At 29.6% G+C, this 23,267-nt stretch overlaps 1 protein-coding gene across 1 annotated transcript; it reads right to left on the reverse strand.

The window, feature by feature from the left end:
- Positions 1–4,003: 4,003 nt before the first annotated feature.
- On the reverse strand, positions 4,004–21,106 carry LOC131937864 (TPR and ankyrin repeat-containing protein 1). The gene is made up of 29 exons (XM_059295558.1): positions 21,020–21,106; positions 20,701–20,857; positions 19,970–20,195; positions 19,407–19,653; positions 18,252–18,387; positions 17,909–18,031; positions 17,402–17,703; positions 17,172–17,280; positions 16,718–16,839; positions 16,101–16,266; positions 15,935–15,972; positions 15,649–15,799; positions 15,250–15,354; positions 14,976–15,154; positions 12,611–12,877; positions 12,135–12,365; positions 11,250–11,451; positions 10,244–10,332; positions 9,923–10,036; positions 9,361–9,544; positions 8,956–9,083; positions 8,195–8,452; positions 7,616–7,855; positions 7,127–7,295; positions 6,045–6,175; positions 5,308–5,401; positions 4,929–5,150; positions 4,218–4,313; positions 4,004–4,071 (listed from the first exon to the last, which is right to left on the reverse strand). Exons 1-29 carry the CDS (start codon positions 21,104–21,106, stop codon positions 4,004–4,006), a joined length of 4,641 nt encoding a protein of 1,546 aa, XP_059151541.1.
- Between the last annotated feature and the right edge of the window lie 2,161 nt (positions 21,107–23,267).

Raw genomic sequence — 23,267 nt, forward strand, 5'->3', positions numbered from 1 at the left:
GTTGAAAGATAATTAACAATAAAGGCTTCTAAACATTGTACATCAAAATCTTACTGTTTACACACAATTAAATACCATGAGCTATCGTTGATTTAAAAATATGGATTTTATATTAAGTAATATATACATTATCAGTGGTCGGGTGTCACCTGGTGCGGCACCTGATGGCGTCACCCTCTCCGTAAAATAAATAAATGAATGAATGAATGAGTGAATGAATGAGTGAATGAGTGAGTGAGTGAGTGAGTGAGTAAGTGAGTGAGTGAGTATATATATATATATATATATATATATATATATATATATATATATATATATATATATATATATATATATATATATATATATATATATATATTCCATATAAACTTGTAAGTATGTGTATACACATGTGTATATGTATTCAAATATTTGTTTTCTGCTGGATGTATTTAATTTTTTTACCCCCCCCCCCCCATACATGGATTTACATATAGCTTATTACGATTCACAAGCAAACTGTTTTCGGCAGGCATATATATTGCAAAGTTGAGTTGATGTATCTCTCCCCCCCCCTGTATATATTTTGATATTTTATGCCTTGGATGTCACCCCCCTAAATGGTTTCACCTGGTGCAGTCTGCAACTCCCGCCCCCCCCCCCCTTGCTATGCCACTGTACCTTATAGCCTATATCATTGTCTATTAAAAATATATTCATAGTATTCTGTTATAAAATAGTCTATTGACAAGTCTATGAAATATATATATATATATATATATATATATATATATATATATATATATATATATATATATATTCCATATAAACTTGTAAGTATGTGTATACACATGTGTATATGTATTCAAATATTTGTTTTCTGCTGGATGTATTTAATTTTTTTACCCCCCCCCCCCCCATACATGGATTTACATATAGCTTATTACGATTCACAAGCAAACTGTTTTCGGCAGGCATATATATTGCAAAGTTGAGTTGATGTATCTCTCCCCCCCCTGTATATATTTTGATATTTTATGCCTTGGATGTCACCCCCCTAAATGGTTTCACCTGGTGCAGTCTGCAACTCCCGCCCCCCCCCCCCCCCCCTTGCTATGCCACTGTACCTTATAGCCTATATCATTGTCTATTAAAAATATATTCATAGTATTCTGTTATAAAATAGTCTATTGACAAGTCTATGAAATATATATATATATATATATATATATATATATATATATATATATATATATAAAAGACTACTTTATCCTTGAAAAACAATAGATATGCCTGAACAGAAGAATTAGCATGTTTTTTTATTCTTTATGAAGATACAGTTTGGTTTATACAATAGATTTTGGTCTCCATATTCTTGAAATTATTTCAGTTATTCTTCAAAGCTAGATTAAGCTTTTCAAAGCTAGATTAAGCTTAACTTTTGTGTGTTTACAATCAAGTAATCTTTCCATTGAATTTGCATCCCCAACTTTTAGCTATTGCAAAATCCAGCATAATCGTTTTGATTTTAAAAGGATGTAAATTAAATTTGAAAATGTTTCACTCAAATTACTAATGTTTGTATGGTATAGCTAATCTGTCTTTACAATTCAAAAGTATTAAAACAGAATTTCAGTCAATTTAAAAGGAAATCATTAATTTAAAAAGAAAAAACTGTTTTTCAAAATAGTTACCCATATTTATTTTCTTTTCATCATGATGGTACTCCCCTTGCATTAATTTTACAATAGCTTGTCCATTGTAGTCACATATTTCTTTGTAATTTTCCAGTGCTTCATTGGTAAGTTCATTAAATTTGACCTATTAAAAATATAGAATAAGCCTTATTTTCAAATCTTTAAAAAAAATATGAATAATATGTAAGAACAATTAAAAAAAAAATGATCCTGGGCTTGAGTCTGTATGATGTCCTTGATTCAACCCATGTCTGATGGGTACCTATATCACGTTAGGTAGACAAAAATGGCTGGCCATAGTGCTAACATACTGTATTATTGTAATGCAGAGGTCAGTAAAAGTGTTGAACTCTACTTCATTTGCCTTATGTATCTTGGGCGAGAATTGGAAAAGAAGATGATTTTAAAAAATCCTTACTTTGTCTTGTGCAGCAATCAACAAAATTATTTTGGCAGCCAAAGCTTTATGGGATCCACTTTTAGCACATTCTAATGCTTCTTTGAAGTTGCCACATCTTAGCATAAAATATGCTGCTTGCTCAGTTTCACCTTTTTAAAAGTTTAAAAAATATCTTTAAAAATAATTGGCAACAAAATATCTTATTTATTTTGACTGAATGATCCCATACTAAAAACTAATTTACTGAAAAAGAAATAAAACGGAAGATTTTAAAAATAAAAGTACATTTTATATAATTTAAATTAGGATAAAAGTTTTCATCTATCAAATATTGCTATTACACACATTAATGAGATTCTTTATATTTTTTCACTAATTTTTAAACATCCAGATTTTTAAAAAATATTGTAATGCACAAGTGGCTTTACAGAAAGGTAACTATTTTTCAGAAAGTATTGCAATGGGGTTGATGTACATCATAAAACAATTTAATTTGTAAAAATAATGGCAATTTTAATGCAAATAAAATCTGTACTTAAATGTAGCTTGCAATTAAATAACATATTATCAATATCAGAAAATGTAATCTATACCATCCAGTTTTAAAATTTCTGCAGCTTTTAGCCACATTTCCCTCTTAATGTAGAAGGCTAGTTTTTCCTTATTGTCTGTCACTTCATCCAATACTTCTTCAACCATTTCAAAATTTTGTTGAGAGTATAAATGTTCAGCTTTTCTGATAATACCAAATAGATAAAAAATATACAATCTTTCTGTATTAACACAAACTGCTAAAATAGTGTAGCATATATATTCAAGTTTACAGAAAATTACGTATCTCTGATTAATGAAATAGGTTTATAAAGTAACTGTGATTAGTTTTTATTGTTACCTGATAATTACATTTAAGATAAAAAATAAATCTAAAAGCTTACTTTATGAGAATCTTATTCACTGTGTAATCAACTGCAGGTTTATTTTGTCTCAGTATTTGTAGTCCATAGATGTCATCGGTTCTTTTAAGATCCTTTAAAGTAAAAAAATGTTGAGTCTTAAAAAGTAAAAAAAATTAAGCAGTAGGCATACACATTAAAAATAATATTAAAAAGGATCAACAATCAATATAGTTTCTCATTTACCTTCATCTTTTATTTTTTTTAAAAATCAACTGATTCTGATATTTAATTTTCATAATGTTCTTATTAAGCTAGTTTGTGGTATCACAATTTTTTTCTTTACCTTTAACAATTTAGTATATCTATGATGACACTCTATAGCCTCATCAAAACACTTTTGCTCACAAAGGAAATGAACAGCTTCTCCATAATAACCAAGCTGTTCCAGGCAAGCAGATGCTTTGTCAAAACTTTTGTTTAATTTATACTGAGAACTTGCTTCAATGAACTGTAATACATAAAATATTTTGTTTTGTTTATAAAGATGTCTAAGTACAGTCAACTCGATTACTTCTGTTCATTCTTGCAATTCAGAAAGTTTAACAATTTTTAAAGTTGAATGCAACAATAAAATAAATGTATACATATATGTCTGTATATATATATGTATGTATATATATGTCTGTATATATATATTTATAATATATACATTTTTGTATACATATATATATATATATATATATATATATATATATATATATATATATATATATATATATATATATATATATATATTTAATTATTTATTTATTTATACACCCATTTGTTCTTACTATTTTCAGCAAATTAGGACAAGCTATGACTTTGAATGTTAAAAATGCTAACCTTTCCACATTTTTCAAAAGCACTAGCAGCCAGTAAATATTCCTGTGCATTTTGAAAACATCGAGCAGCTGAAGTTACAAATTTGCAAAGAGCAAACTGTAATCCTGCCATAAGATACTGTTGTTTTTTCAAACTGCTGTTGGTCTCTACTGAAGCCTCAGCAGCTTTACAATGAGCCATGGCAATTTTTTTTCGTCCAGGCTTATTGGCATATCTGTAAGTAAATTAAAATATAGTATTGTAAATAATAACAAAAATCTCATAATAGTTGGCTAAATAAAAATTTGAATATATTGTTTCTTAAATATATTTTTTTAACGGAAACTAATCTATATTTAAATGAAAAAAGTAATAAAGAACATAACCTGTAGCATTTAACAGCTTCTGAAAATATTTTTCTCTCCATAAATTGATTTCCTCTAATAAGCCAATCTTTAGCATTTGAAGTTTCTATTCCTATTAACAAAAAATATCTATATTAATGTTTAACAAAAAAATCAAGAAAAATTTTGTTTTTTCATATATAATACAGCTTGATCTTCAAAGTTATATTATTGTTCAGCAACTGGATGGTTATATAATTGTATAATTTACTTAATTTAGGATTTTTCGTACTGACTATTATATTCAAAACAATTTATTATCTTCGAAAAATCTCTTTCACCTAATAAATCTAAATATAAATGTGTTGCCAATGCAATGCATAATGCTCCCTGTAAGTAACTCATACAATTTTGGGATAAAATACTCAAAAATCCATTTCCTGGCTGCCACTTATTTCTAGGGAATATAATAATATGCTTATGTATTTTTTTTATTGAAAGCTAATTAGGTCCATGTTTTAGTATATTGGCACAAGTATTTACTAAATAGTTTTTTAAGTCACTATCCTAATCATTTGAAAAATGAACTGTCTTTATATGTTTGATATATATATATATATATATATATATATATATATATATATATATATATATATATATATATATATATATATATATATATATATATATATATATATATATATAATAAAAATAAATGTAATAAACTGTTTGATTAAAAGCCCTTTACCTTTTATGAATGATTCTTGTGTCTTTAGTTCATGAGTTGCAAGGTTCAGAGTTTTGAAAAAATGAAACATTGGATTTCTTTTCTCAGCGCACTCATCAAAAATCCAGACATTAACTCGAGCTCGTGTGACTGCAGTGTAAAGCTGCTTTAGCTCTGTCTCAAGAAGTTGGTGCTGGTTTTTATCAAACTGCAAACCTTTTGGTGCATCCTTGTGAAGGTAAACTGAACAAGATTTGTTACTTTAAATTATATTAATATGGTGTAGTAATAAGATTTTAATGTTGATTTTGTATTAAAATTTGTTATATATCCACATATTAAACAAACAAAACATAAAACGCTATTAGTTTGAAACAAATAAAATAAAAAGTGCAAATACCAATATCAGATTTTTCCCTTTGAGCTTGCATCATTCTTGTTTTATCAGTAAAAATCCATAAGAGCCCAGTGACAACTCTCCATTCTTTTTCAGCCTTCATTATAAAAAAATGTAGCTAAACATACCATAACATATGTAACAATTAAAGCATTTTATATACTAATTAATATGTTTAATGTATTAGATGTGTATATGTATTATTTTGTGTCTGTATGCACTTATGTTGATATGTGTGTGTGTGTGTGTGTGTGTGTGTGTGTGTGTGTGTGTGTGTGTGATATATGGTTCCATTTTTCCTCTGAAGATAATGGATGCATCCAGAGAATTCAATTCTGAGGGAAATTACTAGGGCATGAGATTCCCATGCATTGTGATTCTTTTCTCGAACTTTGGGAGTATAGTTCAAATGAATTCTAAGCAATACATTTGGTACAGGCTTTAGTTGTTCAAGATGACAAAACAAAAACCGACTGTGTATTCCTATCACTTAAGGGGCTCCACTCATGTTTGATTTTGGAATAATCTCCTATATGACTATATGGGTTGCTGTTTCTAGCTGTTGTACATCATGTGCCATTTGTGTGGATATATGTATGTGTATATAAAAATGTATGTGTATATATTTAAAGGTATGTGTATATGTTATAAATATATATTCATACCTGGGAATCTTTAAAAAAGTTGTAAATTAGGATATCATCAAATTCAAGACCCTTGGACTCAAAAATAGTCAAAACAATTCCTTTTTTTAACTCTTCAGGAAGAAGATTTTTGGCTTGCTCATTCATAACAATAATTGCCTGGTGTGCACCAAATTCAATATGTGAGGTTTCTCTCTGATTGCCTGTCAAGAGTTCAGCCAGCTCAGCTGAAATGAGTATTGCATTTTGTTAAGATTATCTGAGGATTCTTTTTTCTAAATAGTTTATTTGATTTTTGTTTACATTCATTAAACAAAATTTAATTTAATTTAAAACATGTTGATGAGGTTAAGCTGTAAACAAAACAATTGTTAAAAATGTGGATTTGAAACCTATTATTTAATTTTACTGAAACAAAAACAAATTTCACATTTTTCAATAATTTCATTTGAAAGTCAATTATCGGGTTATATTGATAACCTAGAAATACTTTTAAAAAATGGTTTTATTTAGAAAGGTAATCGTGTAAAACTTCTGTTTCTTATCGTTAAGCTATAATTACTTTTTTTCCCTTTTTTGACATACCCTAGAAATGTAGCACACACAACCCCTAATTTTGACCCACAGCAGACTATTGAACGTAATTAGGTCTGCCACCATATAGTTGAAATAATAGGTTAGAGATTTTGTTTTCAATACTAAGTAACCTAGTTAATAAAGTAATCTTAGTTCAATTAGAATAATCATATAGTTATTGCAAAAGCAATAATGCTATGTATATAAACTTTTACATTTGATTTTTAACCTATATTCTTCTCATTGACCCAATATAACAATATAATAATACAACAAGTAAATTGATGTTTTAAAACACACAATGTGTCATGTTAGTGAAAGCCTAGTCAGTGTTGCTGCAAAGTTTGGAAATATAAGTAATAAATCTATGTATTTTTTAAATGACTATAAAAAAGTAAATAAATGAGACAGTTTCTTGGCCAACGTTGGCAGTCATCATAACCATATTTACTATAAAGAAATGTAGAACATTGATTGTTTTACACCTTTCTTTGATGTTATTGTAATTTTTAATTTATAGATTTCAAAATTTTAATTATTTTTAAAAATATTTTATCCTGAATTAAATAATTTAAAATAAAAATATCAGCCATATTATTTACCTGCTTCACAAGTTTCTATTAGAACTGGCTTGGGACCATCAAGCATTCCCTGATCTTTCACAACGCAGTCAATAGTCTCAGGAAAAAGTTCCTCCAGTAAAGTGAGAATTGAAGAAGCAAGAGAGAGGATGCCTGCATGCGACCGGTAGTTGATTGTTAAATGTTCAAGCTGTAGTTATTAAGTAAGAAGATACATTATTGTTTGTTACTAAAATGTACTTATTGTAAATAGAGCTTTAGTAATGTTTAAATAACTTAAATAAAATACTTTTGAGTTAAAAATATAAATATTAAACTTAAAAAATATACATGACCAACACACAATAATTAGATGTAACTATATTATTTAAATCGTTTCTTAAAATTCTTATTTTTTCATTAATTGTCAATTAGGTTTTGAGTAGGGTAAAACATAAAATTGGATGTTGGATTCAGCAATTTTAATTAGCTATTTTCTATTTTCTTCTATTTAGCCATATTTCAAATTACCTCAATTTGGGAAGATTTATTTTTCTTCCTATGTCGAGATTGATCGACAAAATAGAACAATGACTTGAGATCACAGAAACGGAAAGAAATTCCCCGCATAATACACTGTGCAGTATCCCCAGCAAGGAACATGTTATTTGGGTTATGACATAAAGTGACAAGCAGAGCCAGCTCACACTGTGAAAAGTCTTGGGTCTCATCTACATAGATCTCATGAAATGTCCAAGGAACGTTCTGCATCTAAAGTGTTCACATGACAAAATTATTGAATTAAATTTGAGAATGATATATACATTTAATTTATATATTTTAACCATCAATTATTTAAAAATGATACTTTATCAAGTAAAATTGTACTTTATTTTTTAAAAATAACTTTTAACTCAAGAGTTAAATATTTCAAATAATAAAATTCAAGACAAATTTGAAGTAAATATCACAACCTAAAATGTAGTTAGAAACAATTATTTACTGAACTTACTAATTATATGGTCATTCATAAAAGTTTAAACCAAAAATTTCAACAAATGTTTAAAAAATTTGTTTCATATGGGTTTTCTCCATAGTTATTTGACTTACATGTTTTAACCTGTGATAAATATTAGAAACCACATCAATTTCATCAAACATGTTATTGTTTTTTATATATGAGTTGTAGAGCTGGAAAATTTCATATATTTCAGAGCGATCAGCAGTGAAGTTAGGTGCTTTCTTCTGTCCAACAGATTGGTACTGACGTTCTGATAAGAATCCTTGCTCAGAGGAGAGTGACTCGTATGAACCTTTGATGAAGGACATGATTTCAGTCCACACGAGGGAAGGGTGGAACTTTTTTGTCTGAAATAGGTGAAATTTGAGGAAATTTTAATTATAATCATAGTCTATGTATGTTAGCATTTATAATAATGAACTTTTATACATAACTAAAATTATTAAAAAAGTTAACAATTATACACTTTTACTTATGTTACCATAAATAAAGAGTTTGCATTAATTTGTTATTTATTTTAATAAAGTAGTAACTTGCAGGCCCCTGTCAAAATTATTTTATTATATTATATTAAGCACAACACAGCCATTGCTCAAAGTTTAAAGTAGATACTTTAATAGTTAAATACTCATCTATGACTATTTTTATACTTATTACATTTTTTCTTTTAGTACTCTATTAATTAAACCTGTTGACTATGTGACTATTGATTTCACAAATGAGTTTCTAAACTTGAGCCACATGTGTGGATTGTTTATCTTAAGAAAATGAAATCAATTTTATTTAATGTTTGTAAAAATATTCCAGTTAAAAATTATGTTTTAAAAAAAGTTTCAAAAAAGTCAATTACCTTTTTTTTGTCAAATTTAGGCCATATTTCTGTTGAAAATACATCATAAGTACATTCTTTAAGTGATTTCTTAATTTTTTTGGCTCTCCGATTATTGGGAGTGGATTCTTTATTTGTTTTCCTTGTAGCTGTTAAAAAATATACTTTGAATGGAATGGAATATTTTATATTTTAAAATCAGTTATAGCAGTCAAAATTTTTAATTGAAAGCAGAAAAGAAACAACTAAAGAAATATAAACTATATATATATATATATATATATATATATATATATATATATATATATATATATATATATATATATATATATATATATATATATATATATATATATATATATATATCATTTATATATTTATATATAAATATATAAAAAAATTCTTTAAAATTGAAAATGGCTTTACCATCTAAAACATTTTTTGCCAGCATAGTGTTCAGATTTCCCTCAAGCAATTCCCAGCCTGGCATTGGTGTGAGTTTTTCATCTCTTGGGAAAAATGGTTGGCCATCTACAGAGGCATCCAAAATAAGAAGTAATTGCTTTGATGTAAAAAATAATGGGTAGTCTCTGTCCTCTAAATTCTGAAACTAAAAAATAATTAGAACACGTTTTGTTAAATGCTTCTTTTTAAAAAATACATGTAGCTGAAATATGATATGAGTTTTCATGATTGCTTGTAAAAAAAATTATCTCCTTTTTTCTAAGTTTTTCTGAATAAATCATAAAAATATTTCTGAAGTAGGTCTGCTTTTTCAAATGATTTCTATTCTTCATTACAATTAATAAAAACAATTAATAAAACGCCTTATCTTATATTTACCTATTACTAAATTACAAGATAATCAATTTGTTTAACTTTTAATGTCAATTGATTTTTAAATGTAACTACATTTTTAAAATGCTGTACCATTAGAAGTAATTAATTTTAAATACATTTTTATATTAAAACTCTTATTATAGCATACCTGTAAATTATGTGGTATTTCATCATCTTTTTCTGCTACTTTAGATGATTTACATAATTTTTGGAATTTGTTTTTGACCTCTGCACACAGTACATAACTTTTAGTTATGAACACCTAGAATTTGAAAAAAACAATATTTTAATCTAATATTGTTTTAGCATTTGTTAAACAATGAATACGGCAATTGCTGACATCATTGACACTCATAAAGAATGTCAATAATCTAAAATGAAAAAGCACCTACTTTCTTTTCCATTCCGATTAATGTTACCAACAAACTTTTTTTAATAAAAAAAAAAAAATTATTTCTAGTGTCATTACTTGATGGAGATACTCATAATCATCAACATCCTCATCCTCTTTCTCGTCCATAAATTCATTTTGATCAGATCCACCAGATGGTAAAAAACCTTCAAAAATAATTTTAAAGTTTACTAGATAAAATATTTCTTTTAAAACTCCTACAATCACATATAATCAAATATATGAAATATATTTTACTAAACACATACGTTAAAAATTAGAGGTAAGAATATAACTATATTAACCCTTTGAGCCCACCAGGCCGGTAAACCGGCTTCAACATTAGGTGTATATTTCTGAAAAGCCGATTTTCCAGCCCGATGATCTAGTGTCATATTCCGAGCAGCCAGTATACCATCTAATTAAATATTATTAGCGGAAGACTGACTAAAACTGCTCTTATGTCTTTTAAGTGTGGGATTATTATTCTAAAAATAGATTTTAGGAAAAGTGAAAGTGCTTACATTTCGTAGCAATGCTGCCGAAACGAAAAGCTGAGCCACAGCCATCGACTTCAGCACATAAAGTTGGTGCAAAAGATGAAGCAAAAGACCGAAATATGAACAAAAGAAGTAGAATGACTGTATCTCAGGCAATACAACTACTTATTGATTCTGATGAAGAAGATAATATTCCTGGTCTATATTGTGATGATTTTGACGTTGAATTTGAGACTGAACACAGTGACATTGACATGAAACTGTTCAAGCATGTTCTGATGCATGTGGTGCTGTAAAACTTCAGTCTCCTTGGTGTTGATAATAATTATGTGTTCGTTTTAATTACATTGTTCTGTTCATACATTGTGAAAAAATAAAGAATTTCAGAATCTTGCTGCATTATTGGATACCAAATTTGGCTTGATTATCTCAAACGGTTCAAAAGTTATAGGCAAAGTTAGAAGCAGATAAGTGAAAATTGGTTTGGCCCTGGGAGCTCAGGAAATGGGAGAAATTAGGCCAGGGAGGCCAGGGATCAAAGGGTTAAAATATTCTTGCTATGAATATATGAGTGAATTTCTTACTTTCCATGTAATATTCTTCAGGCAATACTTTGGGCTTCAGCTGTTGACTTTGCATTCTGTCATTTAAATACCTTGCCCACAGTCGATAAAGGCAACATGTGGTCTTGCCTGTTCCACTACGACCAAGTAAAAGAATAGGTGAATTATGCTCCAAATGTATGATGCTGTGTTCAATGTCAGTCACTTGAAAAGGGAGGTCAATCTATATATTTTAAATAAAATGAATGAAAACAAACAGGTCAACAGAATAACAAATTAAGCATTAAATAATGAATGAATTCAAAATATCAAACATAATAAGTTAGAAGTAAGGTCTGATCATGGTATATATATATATATATATATATATATATATATATATATATATATATATATATATATATATATATATATATATATATATATATATATAATATGTTTAGAAATAGGCCCTACTTGTTATAAAGTTAAAGCAGTGTGTTGTTTAGGTAGGTAGGAGAGTAATTGTTTAGCTGTAAATTTTGTGTCAAAAGTATGGTAGGTAGGTAAGTTGATGATAGAAGGAAGTACATAAGGTTTTGTGAGCCTTGTTTTTTGTCGAAGAAGAAGGTTGTATTTATGTCCTCCTAGAGTTTTTATCTTGCATAATTGTAGTCAGAGTAGAAGTGTGCACTTGAGACTAGAGGGTTTTCATCTGTAATATACATTTCCTATGTGTTTAATGGTACAGGCTATTTGTTTAAAAAATGTTCTCTGTTAACTAACAGCTATCCTAAAAACATGAGCTGAGCATATCCTTTCAACTGAATTTCAGCCCACAACATTTGGGTTGGGGAACCTGCAAATCTTACTACTCTACTTTATGATATTATTATGAAGCAGTTATTTAAATATACATTTTCCTACCTCTGAATCACTATTTCTCATGATTGCTTCTGCCATTAAAGAGTTTAAAGGGTAGAACTTTAACATTGTGTATTCTTTTAAATGAGAGCTTGCAGGAAGGTAGAAATTGACATATTTTTTTCCATCAATTTTTTCTGGAGCCAAATCACATTCAGTATAAGTTAACGGTAGATGCTTTGTATCTGTGTTAGATTTATTTCTACTTTTGTAGATCTGTGTTTTAAGAATTTTCTGAAAAATATAAATAAAATATTTAAAAAAAAAAACTAATAGAGCTCATTCTAGTCTATTTTTATTGAATATTCAAAAGGTAAAATTATGTTATACATAATTGTAAATAATTATTATCTTTTAAAAAAATGTTCTTGTTCCTTCTTTTTTCCACATAATTATATTTTTTATAACAATAGGAAAAGTATGGTTTAGGATGTTTAAAAAAATAATTGTTTTTATTTTTTTAAATATTTTATTTTTACCTGTGCTTTGCTGGCTAGACTTTTTTGGTGTGAGATAATAACTTTCTCAATAGCAGCTGGTAGGTCAGAACTTTCAAAAACAATATCTCTGATAAGAATGTGTTGAGAGAATATCTTTCCATTTGTTGGAGCATTGGAAGATGAGTTTTTCATAGTGAATGTATGGCTAAGTCTGGGTGAAAAAGCAATAATGCATTCCCACAATATACAAGCATCCATTGGTAGAGGAAGGCTATACAACAGCAGTGTGGAAGGGACATCATCAATCTAGAAACAAATTTTAAAGTAGTTTTAGCATTTGAGTTTTTTTATTTTCATATCACTTTATATTTTTTGCATTTATGAACTGCTTCTGTTATGAAAATAATCTAAGTAGAAGTCTAAAGTTTTTAAAAAATATTTAATAAGCACATTCTTTGACCCTATCAACCCTTCAGATGACTTTGATAATATTATATGTATTGGGTATACTACTAGATAAAAGTATTTTAAATTGTCTTAACTAAACAATTTGTATAATTTAAATGCTGGAATTTTCCTGTTAAAACCTATTGCTTCTTAACTTAAACATTAATCTTTTTTAATCACTGACATTAGGTATACTTATATTTTTATGCAGATTTATTATTTTTAATCTACTATTAATTTGCAATAGATTTACATACCACTAGCTTCCATTATTTACCATATTTTTAGAATTTTTCTCATTTTCAAGAGTTGAAATAATAATATACAATCAAGTTATTTGCATTATAAAATTATAACACTTGTTAGATATTTGTGATTTTTTAACTGTAAAATTCTCCTACCTCTTAGGGGTCATCCATAAATGACGTCACACTTTTTGGATGATTTTTACCCCCCCCCCCCCTAAAATGACGTCACACCTCAGCCTACAACCCCCCCCCTCAAAATTGCAGCTGAATTTTTCTTAAAATATCGATATTTTTCCAAAATCTTGTCTGAACTCTGTCAAAATAGAGTACTTTAATCAATTCCTATTGCAATTTATTAAAACAGTTTTCTATAACGTAAAATAACGTCTAAAATTCATTTTCTAACGTTGCTTTTTTATGATGCAAAAGTGTGATGTCGCACCATCTGAAACCACACTCCCCCTTCATCACACTCCGTCACAAAATTATGTACCCCCCACCCCCCTATGTGTGTGACATCATTTATGGATGACCCCTTAGATTGTCATGTAAATTAAGGGTTTTAATATAAGCTAACATAAGGAATCAAAATTATTTTCCATTTCAAAATATAAACGACAAAAGTGGAAAATTAATTAGTAGGCTATATTATTTCTGATTGTTGTAATTTAAACATTGGAGCTTTAATAATTGAAAACATTTCAAATATTGAATGTCTTCAAGGTTTCCTAACAACCTCAAGAATCTTTGATTTGGTGTTTAGTACTTGTTTTGATATAGCAAAGTTGGTTACAGATTTTTTAAAAGCATATGTTGTTACATTTAAAATTAGAAAAAAATGAACAATTTTAATTTCACAATGCAAATACAAATTTTTTATAAATTATCTGTCTACAGGACATTACCCCCCCCCCCCTGTCAATTACCCCCTTCAAGTTAGAATCAAAACTCTAACTCAAACTCTACACCCATATATTATCTTTAATCTAACCTTAAGAAAAAGACCAAAACCGAATCATTCACCTCAGCCTAAAACTTAACACACAACCAAAACCATCTCTAGACATTAGTTTAAGCCTAACCTTGACCATAATACTAATCCTAATCCTAGCCCTAACCCTAACCCTGACCATAACACTAAACCTGAACCTAAACCTAACCCTAGCCCAAGCCCAAATCCTAATCCCAACCCTAACCATAGCCATTGCCCTAACCCTAAACCTAGTTGTACATTATACATGTTCATGGGGGGATCAGGGTATTGTCCTACTGGGTGTGGGGGGGGGGGGGATAATTGACAGGGGGTAATTATTCTGGGGGGGGGGGGGAGTGTCCAGGGGTAATTGCCAAGGGGGGGTAATGCCCTGTTCCCAAATTATCTTAACAAACAAAAAACATCTTTAAAAAGCACCCCTTCCCTAAAAAAGAAAAACACAAACAAATAATCAGTGTATTTATTGTCTAATTAAGAAAATAATATGCTTAGTATATCTCAGATATAAGAAACTCAATTAATATACTTTTAAAGTTTGTGTGCAAGATATTGAAATAAGCTACAATTAATTACTATAAGTGTTGTCTTTTCTAGTAAGACAAAATTTAAATATAAGGTTATTATTTTGCCAAATTGCATTTACATAACACATTATGATCCTAGTTAAACTATAAACTTTGGGCAACTGTTTATAATAAAACTCTAATTTATATACCTTTTTACAAGCTGCCCAGTCACCAATACATAAGTCTTTAATTTTTAACATGATCAAATTTTTCATGGCTTGTGGAAGATTAATTCTGGGTGTCTTTCTGGAAGTACTTTCATCAGAAGAAACCCTATTTCTCTTTTCTTGGTTTTCTGAGGTAGATTTTAATAAATTCCACACTAGCTCTGAAAAAAAAAATGTTACATACTTTATTTAATTAGTGTCCTATATTTATCAGAAAAATAAATTATTTCAGAATATTGATAACATTTGTACAAACCAGTGCAATCAACATCCCACTCCATTGAATCAAATTGTATTGGATCAATCATCGCATCTTCATAAGCAGATAAACCTTCAAGAGGCATTTCTTCTTGTGTTGCTTCTAATTTTAGATTCATATATATATTTATTATTTACATCAAAAGGTTTATAATATCATATGTTTCAGAACAGTTTGAATAAAATAAGAATCTCACAAATTGAAATCTTTAAATAAACAATCAATACTTTTTTTAATGCTATGTAATAGACTACTAAAATTATAATAGTAAATATATCAAATTATTGTGAATTCATTTTTTTTTATGTTTTGTATCAGGCTTGAGATATATTTTAGCTTTTTTCAAAGAAAAATGTCTAGTATTTTTCAGTTATTAAACATGAGGAAAAATAATACCTTCACTGATATTGCAATTTGTATATTTTTCTTCCTCTTTATCTAAATCTTGAAAATTCTCTAAATATTCATTTGTACTGCCTTTTGGTGTAAGAAAACCTCTAAAATCCTCCATTTTTTCCAAAACAGTAATTGCCTTTTTTCTATATATCTATCAAAAATTACAAAAAAAAACAACTGAGATTTCACACTAAAGTATGATATAAAAATATTTATTTAAAACTATCTAAGAAATCACAACTATTTGTTAAAATGTATTTTAAAAAATGAATTTTTAAAAGAGTACCTCAATTTTGGAATATATTTTGTCATTTTCTTGTGCTTCTGAAAAAAACAAAATCATAAAACAGAAAGTCCAATTTTAATTCCAAACTTACACAAATTTTACTTTTCTAAAAAAAATAATTAAATGCCTAGTCCAACCTAAAACATGTTTAGCATGGATCACTTACCTTTATTGTCTACAAAATCAGGTAAAGATTTTAGACATGTGTATCTTTTATCTTTTTCTGTCAAATAGAAACCTGGCAACTTCCCAGTAGCATCTTTTACATTGTATTTTACTTTCCACTCACATAAGAGTTTAACTGCACTAAGTGAATGTTTATTCCGATGTGCCTTAGACATTAAACATATTAGATAATGAATTGCAATAAAAATTGACATGAATTTAACTAGAACTTAAATTCTGAATAAAATTTGTTAAGCCCGGTGTATGTAGTTTATCATCAATGTTATTAATGTGTTAATTTTTTAGATGCAGACATCATAATTTCCTATCAATAAGGGTATAAACCATATAACTAATAAATTTATATAAAGAATTTCAAACAGAATATTATTGTATATACATAAAAGGATAACATGAATATCAAATAGATAGGCAGTATTTAATTAACTTTCTTTCTACGAAGTTTTATATTAAAAAAAAACATTTTACTAGCTTTCCTAAAGACAATTCATTATTTTATTCAGCTCTTTTAAAGATGCCTATAAAATACAAATAATGTTTGTACTCTTCCAAAAAAACCATTGCTAAATGTCATGACTGAATTTAATTTTTATATACCTTACTAGCTAGATGGAAAACTGTATTCCCTGCTTTATCAACTTTTGATAGGTTAAGAACTTTATTTAAGTTTTTGTTTTCTTGGTATAATCTTCTCAATGTCTTTAAGATAGAAAAATCACCTGCAATAAGTTAATTTTAAATTATTTTAGTAGAACACAAAGATAACAAAATAATTCTTAACTAAATGGTAGTGAATTTGGTTAATTTGACAGTGGAATTAGTTTGTGTGATAAATTAAATGATCTGTATATTAACATCAATGTTCATGTTGTTATTCTTTGAGTCCACAGAAATTAGATATGATAAAAATCCCTTTAACATACTTCAAGATAGTCTTAGATTTTGTTGCATATAGATATACTTAGCCAACCCCATAACAATCACCCAATAGAAAAGTCAGTGACTTGCTAAACATTATAAACTTAAAATAGTTTGTTTATGTAGCTAATACCTTGGGTTTTATACAGGCCTATGTTTAATGCTGCATGGTTTGGTGTGTCCCCATCTGTTAGTGATAGCTTTCTAGGATCAGCTCCCAGATCTAATAGAGTATTTGCTAGCTGGATAATTTAAAAAAAAAAAACCATTAATATCACCTACATTAAGCACTATGTCATACTCTTAAGTACCATACTTTAAATTAATTATGTCAAAAACGCAATAACAGGAAATTAGATCTACCTGCCATTCTTTATTTTCTAAGCAAGCTAGCAGCATTGATGGTTCAATTAAAACTGCTTTAACTGCAGCAAGATGTTTCACAAGATCAATCTTTATAGATTCAGGACAAACTTGTTTAGCTTCTTTGATAGGGTTTAAAATAGAAATGCCTTTAGCAAGGTATCCAAACTTTTCAGCATTTCCCATTTTAATCCTCTCTTTAAATAAAGTTAAGACCATTGTCCAACTTTTTGATGTGGCCAACCATGTCAACAATTTTAAATAGGCTTGATCATTTAAACAGAGCAGTTCTGGCAAAGTGGCTGGAGATTTTTTACAAATTTAAATCAATGTTGTAAACTTTTGTTAAAGGAAATAATCAAATTCAGAATCAATTCAAATATAATATTATGTTTTCTTACTTTTTCTATATTTTGGAAAAAATAATATGAAAATTAATTTATAAAAATGGGATTTAATATTTGTTTTTTTAATTGTCTGTTGTTAAAATTTAGTGTAGGCTCCTACCTTGTGGAGAAGCAGATGAAATGATATTAATTAAATCATTAAATTTTGAGTTGTCCTTTGTATCTGTTTCTTGTTGGTTTAAGTTGTAATTACTATTTATCATGGTGATCAACCTTTTTGCATCTGTATGAAATAACAAACAGAACATTTTAAAATTACCATTACAAGCTTTCATTGTTAATAATTGTAAAAACAATTATATTTGCTAAAGGAGATATTATACAAGTAGAAGTTTCTGGCAGATTTAGTTCTACTGTTTGGCTGCATTATATCTTATACTGCATGTTTACCCTGAATTATCTTGCAAATTTGGAGACATAGTTAATAAAGATATGACACTCACTTTCTCTCAATAAAATTTTTGAAAAATCTGGCTCTGTGGCAATTTGTAAAGCTGTTTTCATTTCATTGTTTTTCTTCTCAATATCAAAGCCTTTGTCAAGTAGATGAATCAAAACATTTTCAGCTGACGGGTGGCGCTTTATAAATGTTGATACAGATGAAATATTTAGATATAAAAATAGAAAATTAAAACCTGAAATTAATTATCGTCACGTTAAGTCAAATTTGTCACATGGAAGAATGGATTATATGTTTTTATTAGACAAACTAAAAGAACACTTTGGGACTTGAATGCTTATGTAATATATTTGTTGAAATAACATTGTATAGAAAATATACAAACCTATTGTCAGAGTTAATTACTTAATGTATAGTTGTGTTATATCTGTTTCACTACCATCTTTAAAAATAGAATTTAAAAAGTTATGTACAACATTTCTATAACAAGCAGAGATATTGTAACAAGGATATTGTTTAGTAACCTTTGAATTCCACCCACTGCGATGGTATAAAATCACTCATTTCAACCAGCTGTTTTCAAAATTAGCAATGGTAACAGAATGAATACCCCTTGAACTCTATCTCCATCTAGTTTAAACAAATGATGGCACACAGTATGGATTATAAGAGTTCATGTAACAACAGAATGAGAACCCTTGAAATCTACTTACATATAGTGTAACCAAATGGTGCAACACAGAGTGGATTAAAACAGTTCAAGTAATATGGAAGCAACAGAATGAGAACCCTTGAAATCTACCTACATCTAGTGTTATCAAATGATGGTACAGAGTTTGGTTTATAACAGTTCAAGTAATATGGCAATAACAGAATGAGAACCCTTGAAATCTACCTACATCTAGTGTTATCAAATGATGGTACAGAGTGTGAATTATAACAGTTTAAGTTATATGGCTAAATAGGGTAATGACAGAATGAGAACCCTTGAAATCTACCTACATCTAGTGTTATCAAATGGCAGTACAGAGTTTGGCTTATAACAGTTCAAGTAATATGGCAAGAACAGAATGAGAACCCTTGAAATCTACCTACATCTAGTGTTATCAAATGATGGTACAGAGTGTGAATTATAACAGTTTAAGTTATATGGCTAAATATGTTAAATACAGAATGAGAACCCTTGAAATCTGCCTACATCTAGTGTAGCCAAATGGTGCAACACAGTGTTGCCTTTATCATCTACAATGTTTTCTTCCTTGTTGACCAGGACAATGTTCTCCACTACATGCTGAAGCAGGCTCATGACTTCCATGGTAAGAGTCTCGGCTGTTAACACAACAATTGTGACTGTAGCATGGAAGTAGGTGTCTCCAGGGTGAAACTTGAGTTGTAAGTGATCACAGCCTGATTGTAAGTACCATAGCAACAGACGACACACCCATCTACATGAAAAAATTATTAGCATGGGGACAAAGTTTAAATCTTTAAAAATACTTACATTTTAAAAAGCATTTATATAGTATTTTTAACTTAGCATTAAACATTGTTCATTATGTTTATATTAAAAAAAACTGTAATTAAAAAAAATATACATTTTGAAAATTATTTAATGGAAAGCTGCAAAATTAGGTAGATATAAACTTTTCAAAATTTTTAGAAAATTAATCTAAAACTAATTTTTTAAAAGTAAAATAACTTGGTATAGATGAAATTTTAGTAGACATAATATATTATGGTTATAGTATAAATTTAACTCACTGTGTTTTTGTACTTAGCTGATCATATTTACAAAACTGGCCTAAATCAACATCAAATTTTAAGGGCTGTATATCACTAGCGGAACAAGTTTCAATTTTCCAAGCCTTGTTCACAATAAACTCAGCAACTCTCCAATCTTGGAATTTACTGTCAATGTACAAGTAGATGACCTGAGACCATAAAGATGCTGGGACACTTTTTATCAGATCTTCAGAGATTTGGTTTTCTTTAGGAAAAAAAATATGTTCAATTTTCATCAACAAAACTCAAAGACCTTTTTGTTCAACAACTTAGTTTTTCTTATGAACTTCACTTCTTTATTGTTATAATTAATAATTCATGTGATTAATTTTTTTTGGAGAAGTATGATTTAAAATTAACTTTGGTGTTACACTATTTAAGTAAACAGCTTTTAGATAAAAATCTAATTTTACTTGCATTTAATTAACTTACAATCTGTATAATAAATATAATCACTACTATCGATATATATATATATATATATATATATATATATATATATATATATATATATAGGCCTATATATATATATATATATATATATATATATATATATATATATATATATATATATATATATATATATATATATATATATATATATATATATATAATGCAAAAATAAATGTATATTTTGTCAAACCTTTATTTCAATGGCCAAATTTAAACTGCGCACAAAATTTTACTGTGAATTTGAACATAAAACTAACCGACATGTTGTCCTGTTTCCACCAGCTCGTGGAGAATTTGACGTCTAATAGTGTCGTCATCATGTGACGTCAGCACCCTGTAGCCGTTTTCTAAAGCTAGGACAGCTTTCTGCAGACTCCCACGTTGTGCGTAAGCCCTGGCCACCCTCAAATGTCCCTAACGACGGATAAGGGACATTTGTTGAATGTAAAGTGTATGTGATTCAACAAGACAAAACATTTGTTTAAATTTAGGTATTTATGACTAGAATACCACCGTGGTATTAACGAAGACGGTAAGAAGATACGTAAAAATAAAAGATTCAGATTCCATATCTACTGCAGACCCATTACTATGCAAAAATATGGACGCCACGTTCATCCCCGCCCTCCACTGCTTAATTAATCGCTCTTCCTCCAACGTCATAAAAGTCCAACTTCAGTTCGCCGCTACCATCATGAATGCGGTATTATTTTCAAACCACGCATATACCTGTAAATTAAGCTACATTTTTATCTAATGAACCTTCTTTAGGTTACTGTCCAATTAACTTGTACCGTACATTTTGTCACTTGCGTACACCACGAGTGCACATTATATTTGTTGTGTTAGTATTGTTTGTTGATACATTTTGGAGAGGATCTTACCCTCGGCGATATATAACATAAATAAAAGTAAATTCAGTTTTTTCGAACCTGACGGTTAGCAGTCTAAAAAATAACATTAAAGGACAGGTTAAACATCATGGATCATCTAATAATATTAATTAATGTCTACCCCTCCCCACTCACCCTTACGGGCAATGAACTAAATATATTTTGTTTTACTTTTATTTTTCGCATCATTTTTCTAAAAAAAAATAATTCAATAAATCTAGACATTGTTCAAACGAAAGCAGGCATACATATTTGTAAATTGCAGATTCGATAGGAGATAACAGTAAGTAAATTAAATCCGGACCAGTCAGGAAAGTCAAATAAATTCAGTGAGAGATATGCAGATATAAATACCTTGTAGGCCTACCAGTCGGGGCGCAAGTTTGCGCATTTCTTAGCGTCTAGCAAGGATTTGTTTACGTCCCTTAACTTGTTCCAGCATTGGGCTCGGTTACCGTAAAGAACACTGAGGCAAACATTGGCTTGTACTGGGGAGTAAATGTTAGAAGGTAGTGATACAATGGGGTGGATACTCAACGGTTACCGTACAGAACACTGAAGCAAGCATTGGCTTGTACTGGGGAGTAAAATTAATGTTAGAAAGTAGTAATACAATGGGGTGGGTACTCAACGGTTGCCGTACAGGCAAGCAATGGCTTGTACTGGGGAGTAAATGTTAGAAGGTAGTGATATAATGGGGTGGGTACTCAACGGTTACCGTACAGGCAAACATTGGCTTGTACTGGGGAGTAAATGTTAGAAGGTAGTGATACAATGGGGTGGGTACTCAACGGTTACCGTACAGAACACTGAGGCAAGCATTGGCTTGTACTGGGGAGTAAAATGTAAGAAGGTAGTGATACAATGGGGTGGGTACTCAACGGTTACCGTACAGGCAAACATTGGCTTGTACTGGGGAGTAAATGTTAGAAGGTAGTGATACAATGGGGTGGGTACTCAACGGTTACCGTACAGGCAAACATTGGCTTGTACTGGGGAGTAAAATGTTAGAAGGTAGTGATACAATGGGGTGGGTACTCAACGGTTACCGTACAGAACACTGAGGCAAGCATTGGCTTGTACTGGGGAGTAAATGTAAGAAGGTAGTGATACAATGGGGTGGGTACTCAACGGTTACCGTACAGGCAAACATTGGCTTGAACTGGGGAGTAAATGTTAGAAGGTAGTGATACAATGGGGTGGGTACTCAACGGTTACCGTACAGGCAAACATTGGCTTGTACTGGGGAGTAAATGTTAGAAGGTAGTGATACAATGGGGTGGGTACTCAACGGTTACCGTACAGGCAAACATTGGCTTGAACTGGGGAGTAAATGTTAGAAGGTAGTGATACAATGGGGTGGGTACTCAACGGTTACCGTACAGAACACTGAGGCAAACATTGGATTGAACTGGGAAGTAAATGTTAGAAGGTAGTGATACAATGGGGTGGGTACTCAACGGTTACCGTACAGAACACTGAGGCAAACATTGGCTTGTACTGGGGAGTAAATGTTAGAAGTAGCGATACAATGGGGTGGGTACTCAACGGTTACCGTACAGGCAAACATTGGCTTGTACTGGGGAGTAAATGTTAGAAGGTAGCGATACAATGGGGTGGGTACTCAACGGTTACCGTACAGAACACTGAGGCAAGCATTGGCTTGTACTGGGGAGTGATGTTTAGAATTTAGCCATACAATTGCTTTTGTACTGCATAATACGTTTTTAAAACTAATTGAGCTAGCTATACAAGCTATTGATTTGCCGATCTCGTTTGTCAATGGGTAGAAATAAAAGAGGCGTGTTGTTGGGAGGGGGGAGGGGGGAGATTGGGATTAGATGCGTATGCAAGGGTGGGTAAGGTGAGGTCAGACCCCCAACCCATATCCAAATTAAAATTGTCTAGTTCCAGATATTGGAAAAATTGCG

The sequence above is a fragment of the Physella acuta genome, unplaced genomic scaffold, assembly GCF_028476545.2.
Source record: "Physella acuta isolate Inbredline_101_S28 unplaced genomic scaffold, ASM2847654v3 ptg000224l, whole genome shotgun sequence".
Lineage (NCBI taxonomy): Eukaryota > Metazoa > Mollusca > Gastropoda > Physidae > Physella > Physella acuta.

What these genes read in the sequence shown, in the direction of transcription:
- LOC131937864 (XM_059295558.1), bottom strand. Translation starts at nt 21,106, where the DNA reads ATGACGTTGGAGGAAGAGCGATTAATTAAGCAGTGGAGGGCGGGGATG. An exon ending in GGAAACAGGACAACATGTCG is followed by an intron (nt 20,196 to 20,700) that starts GTTAGTTTTATG and finishes TTTTTCCTAAAG; the next exon opens with AAAACCAAATCTCTGAAGAT. An exon ending in AATAGAAACTTGTGAAGCAG is followed by an intron (nt 6,176 to 7,126) that starts GTAAATAATATG and finishes TACTCATTTCAG; the next exon opens with CTGAGCTGGCTGAACTCTTG.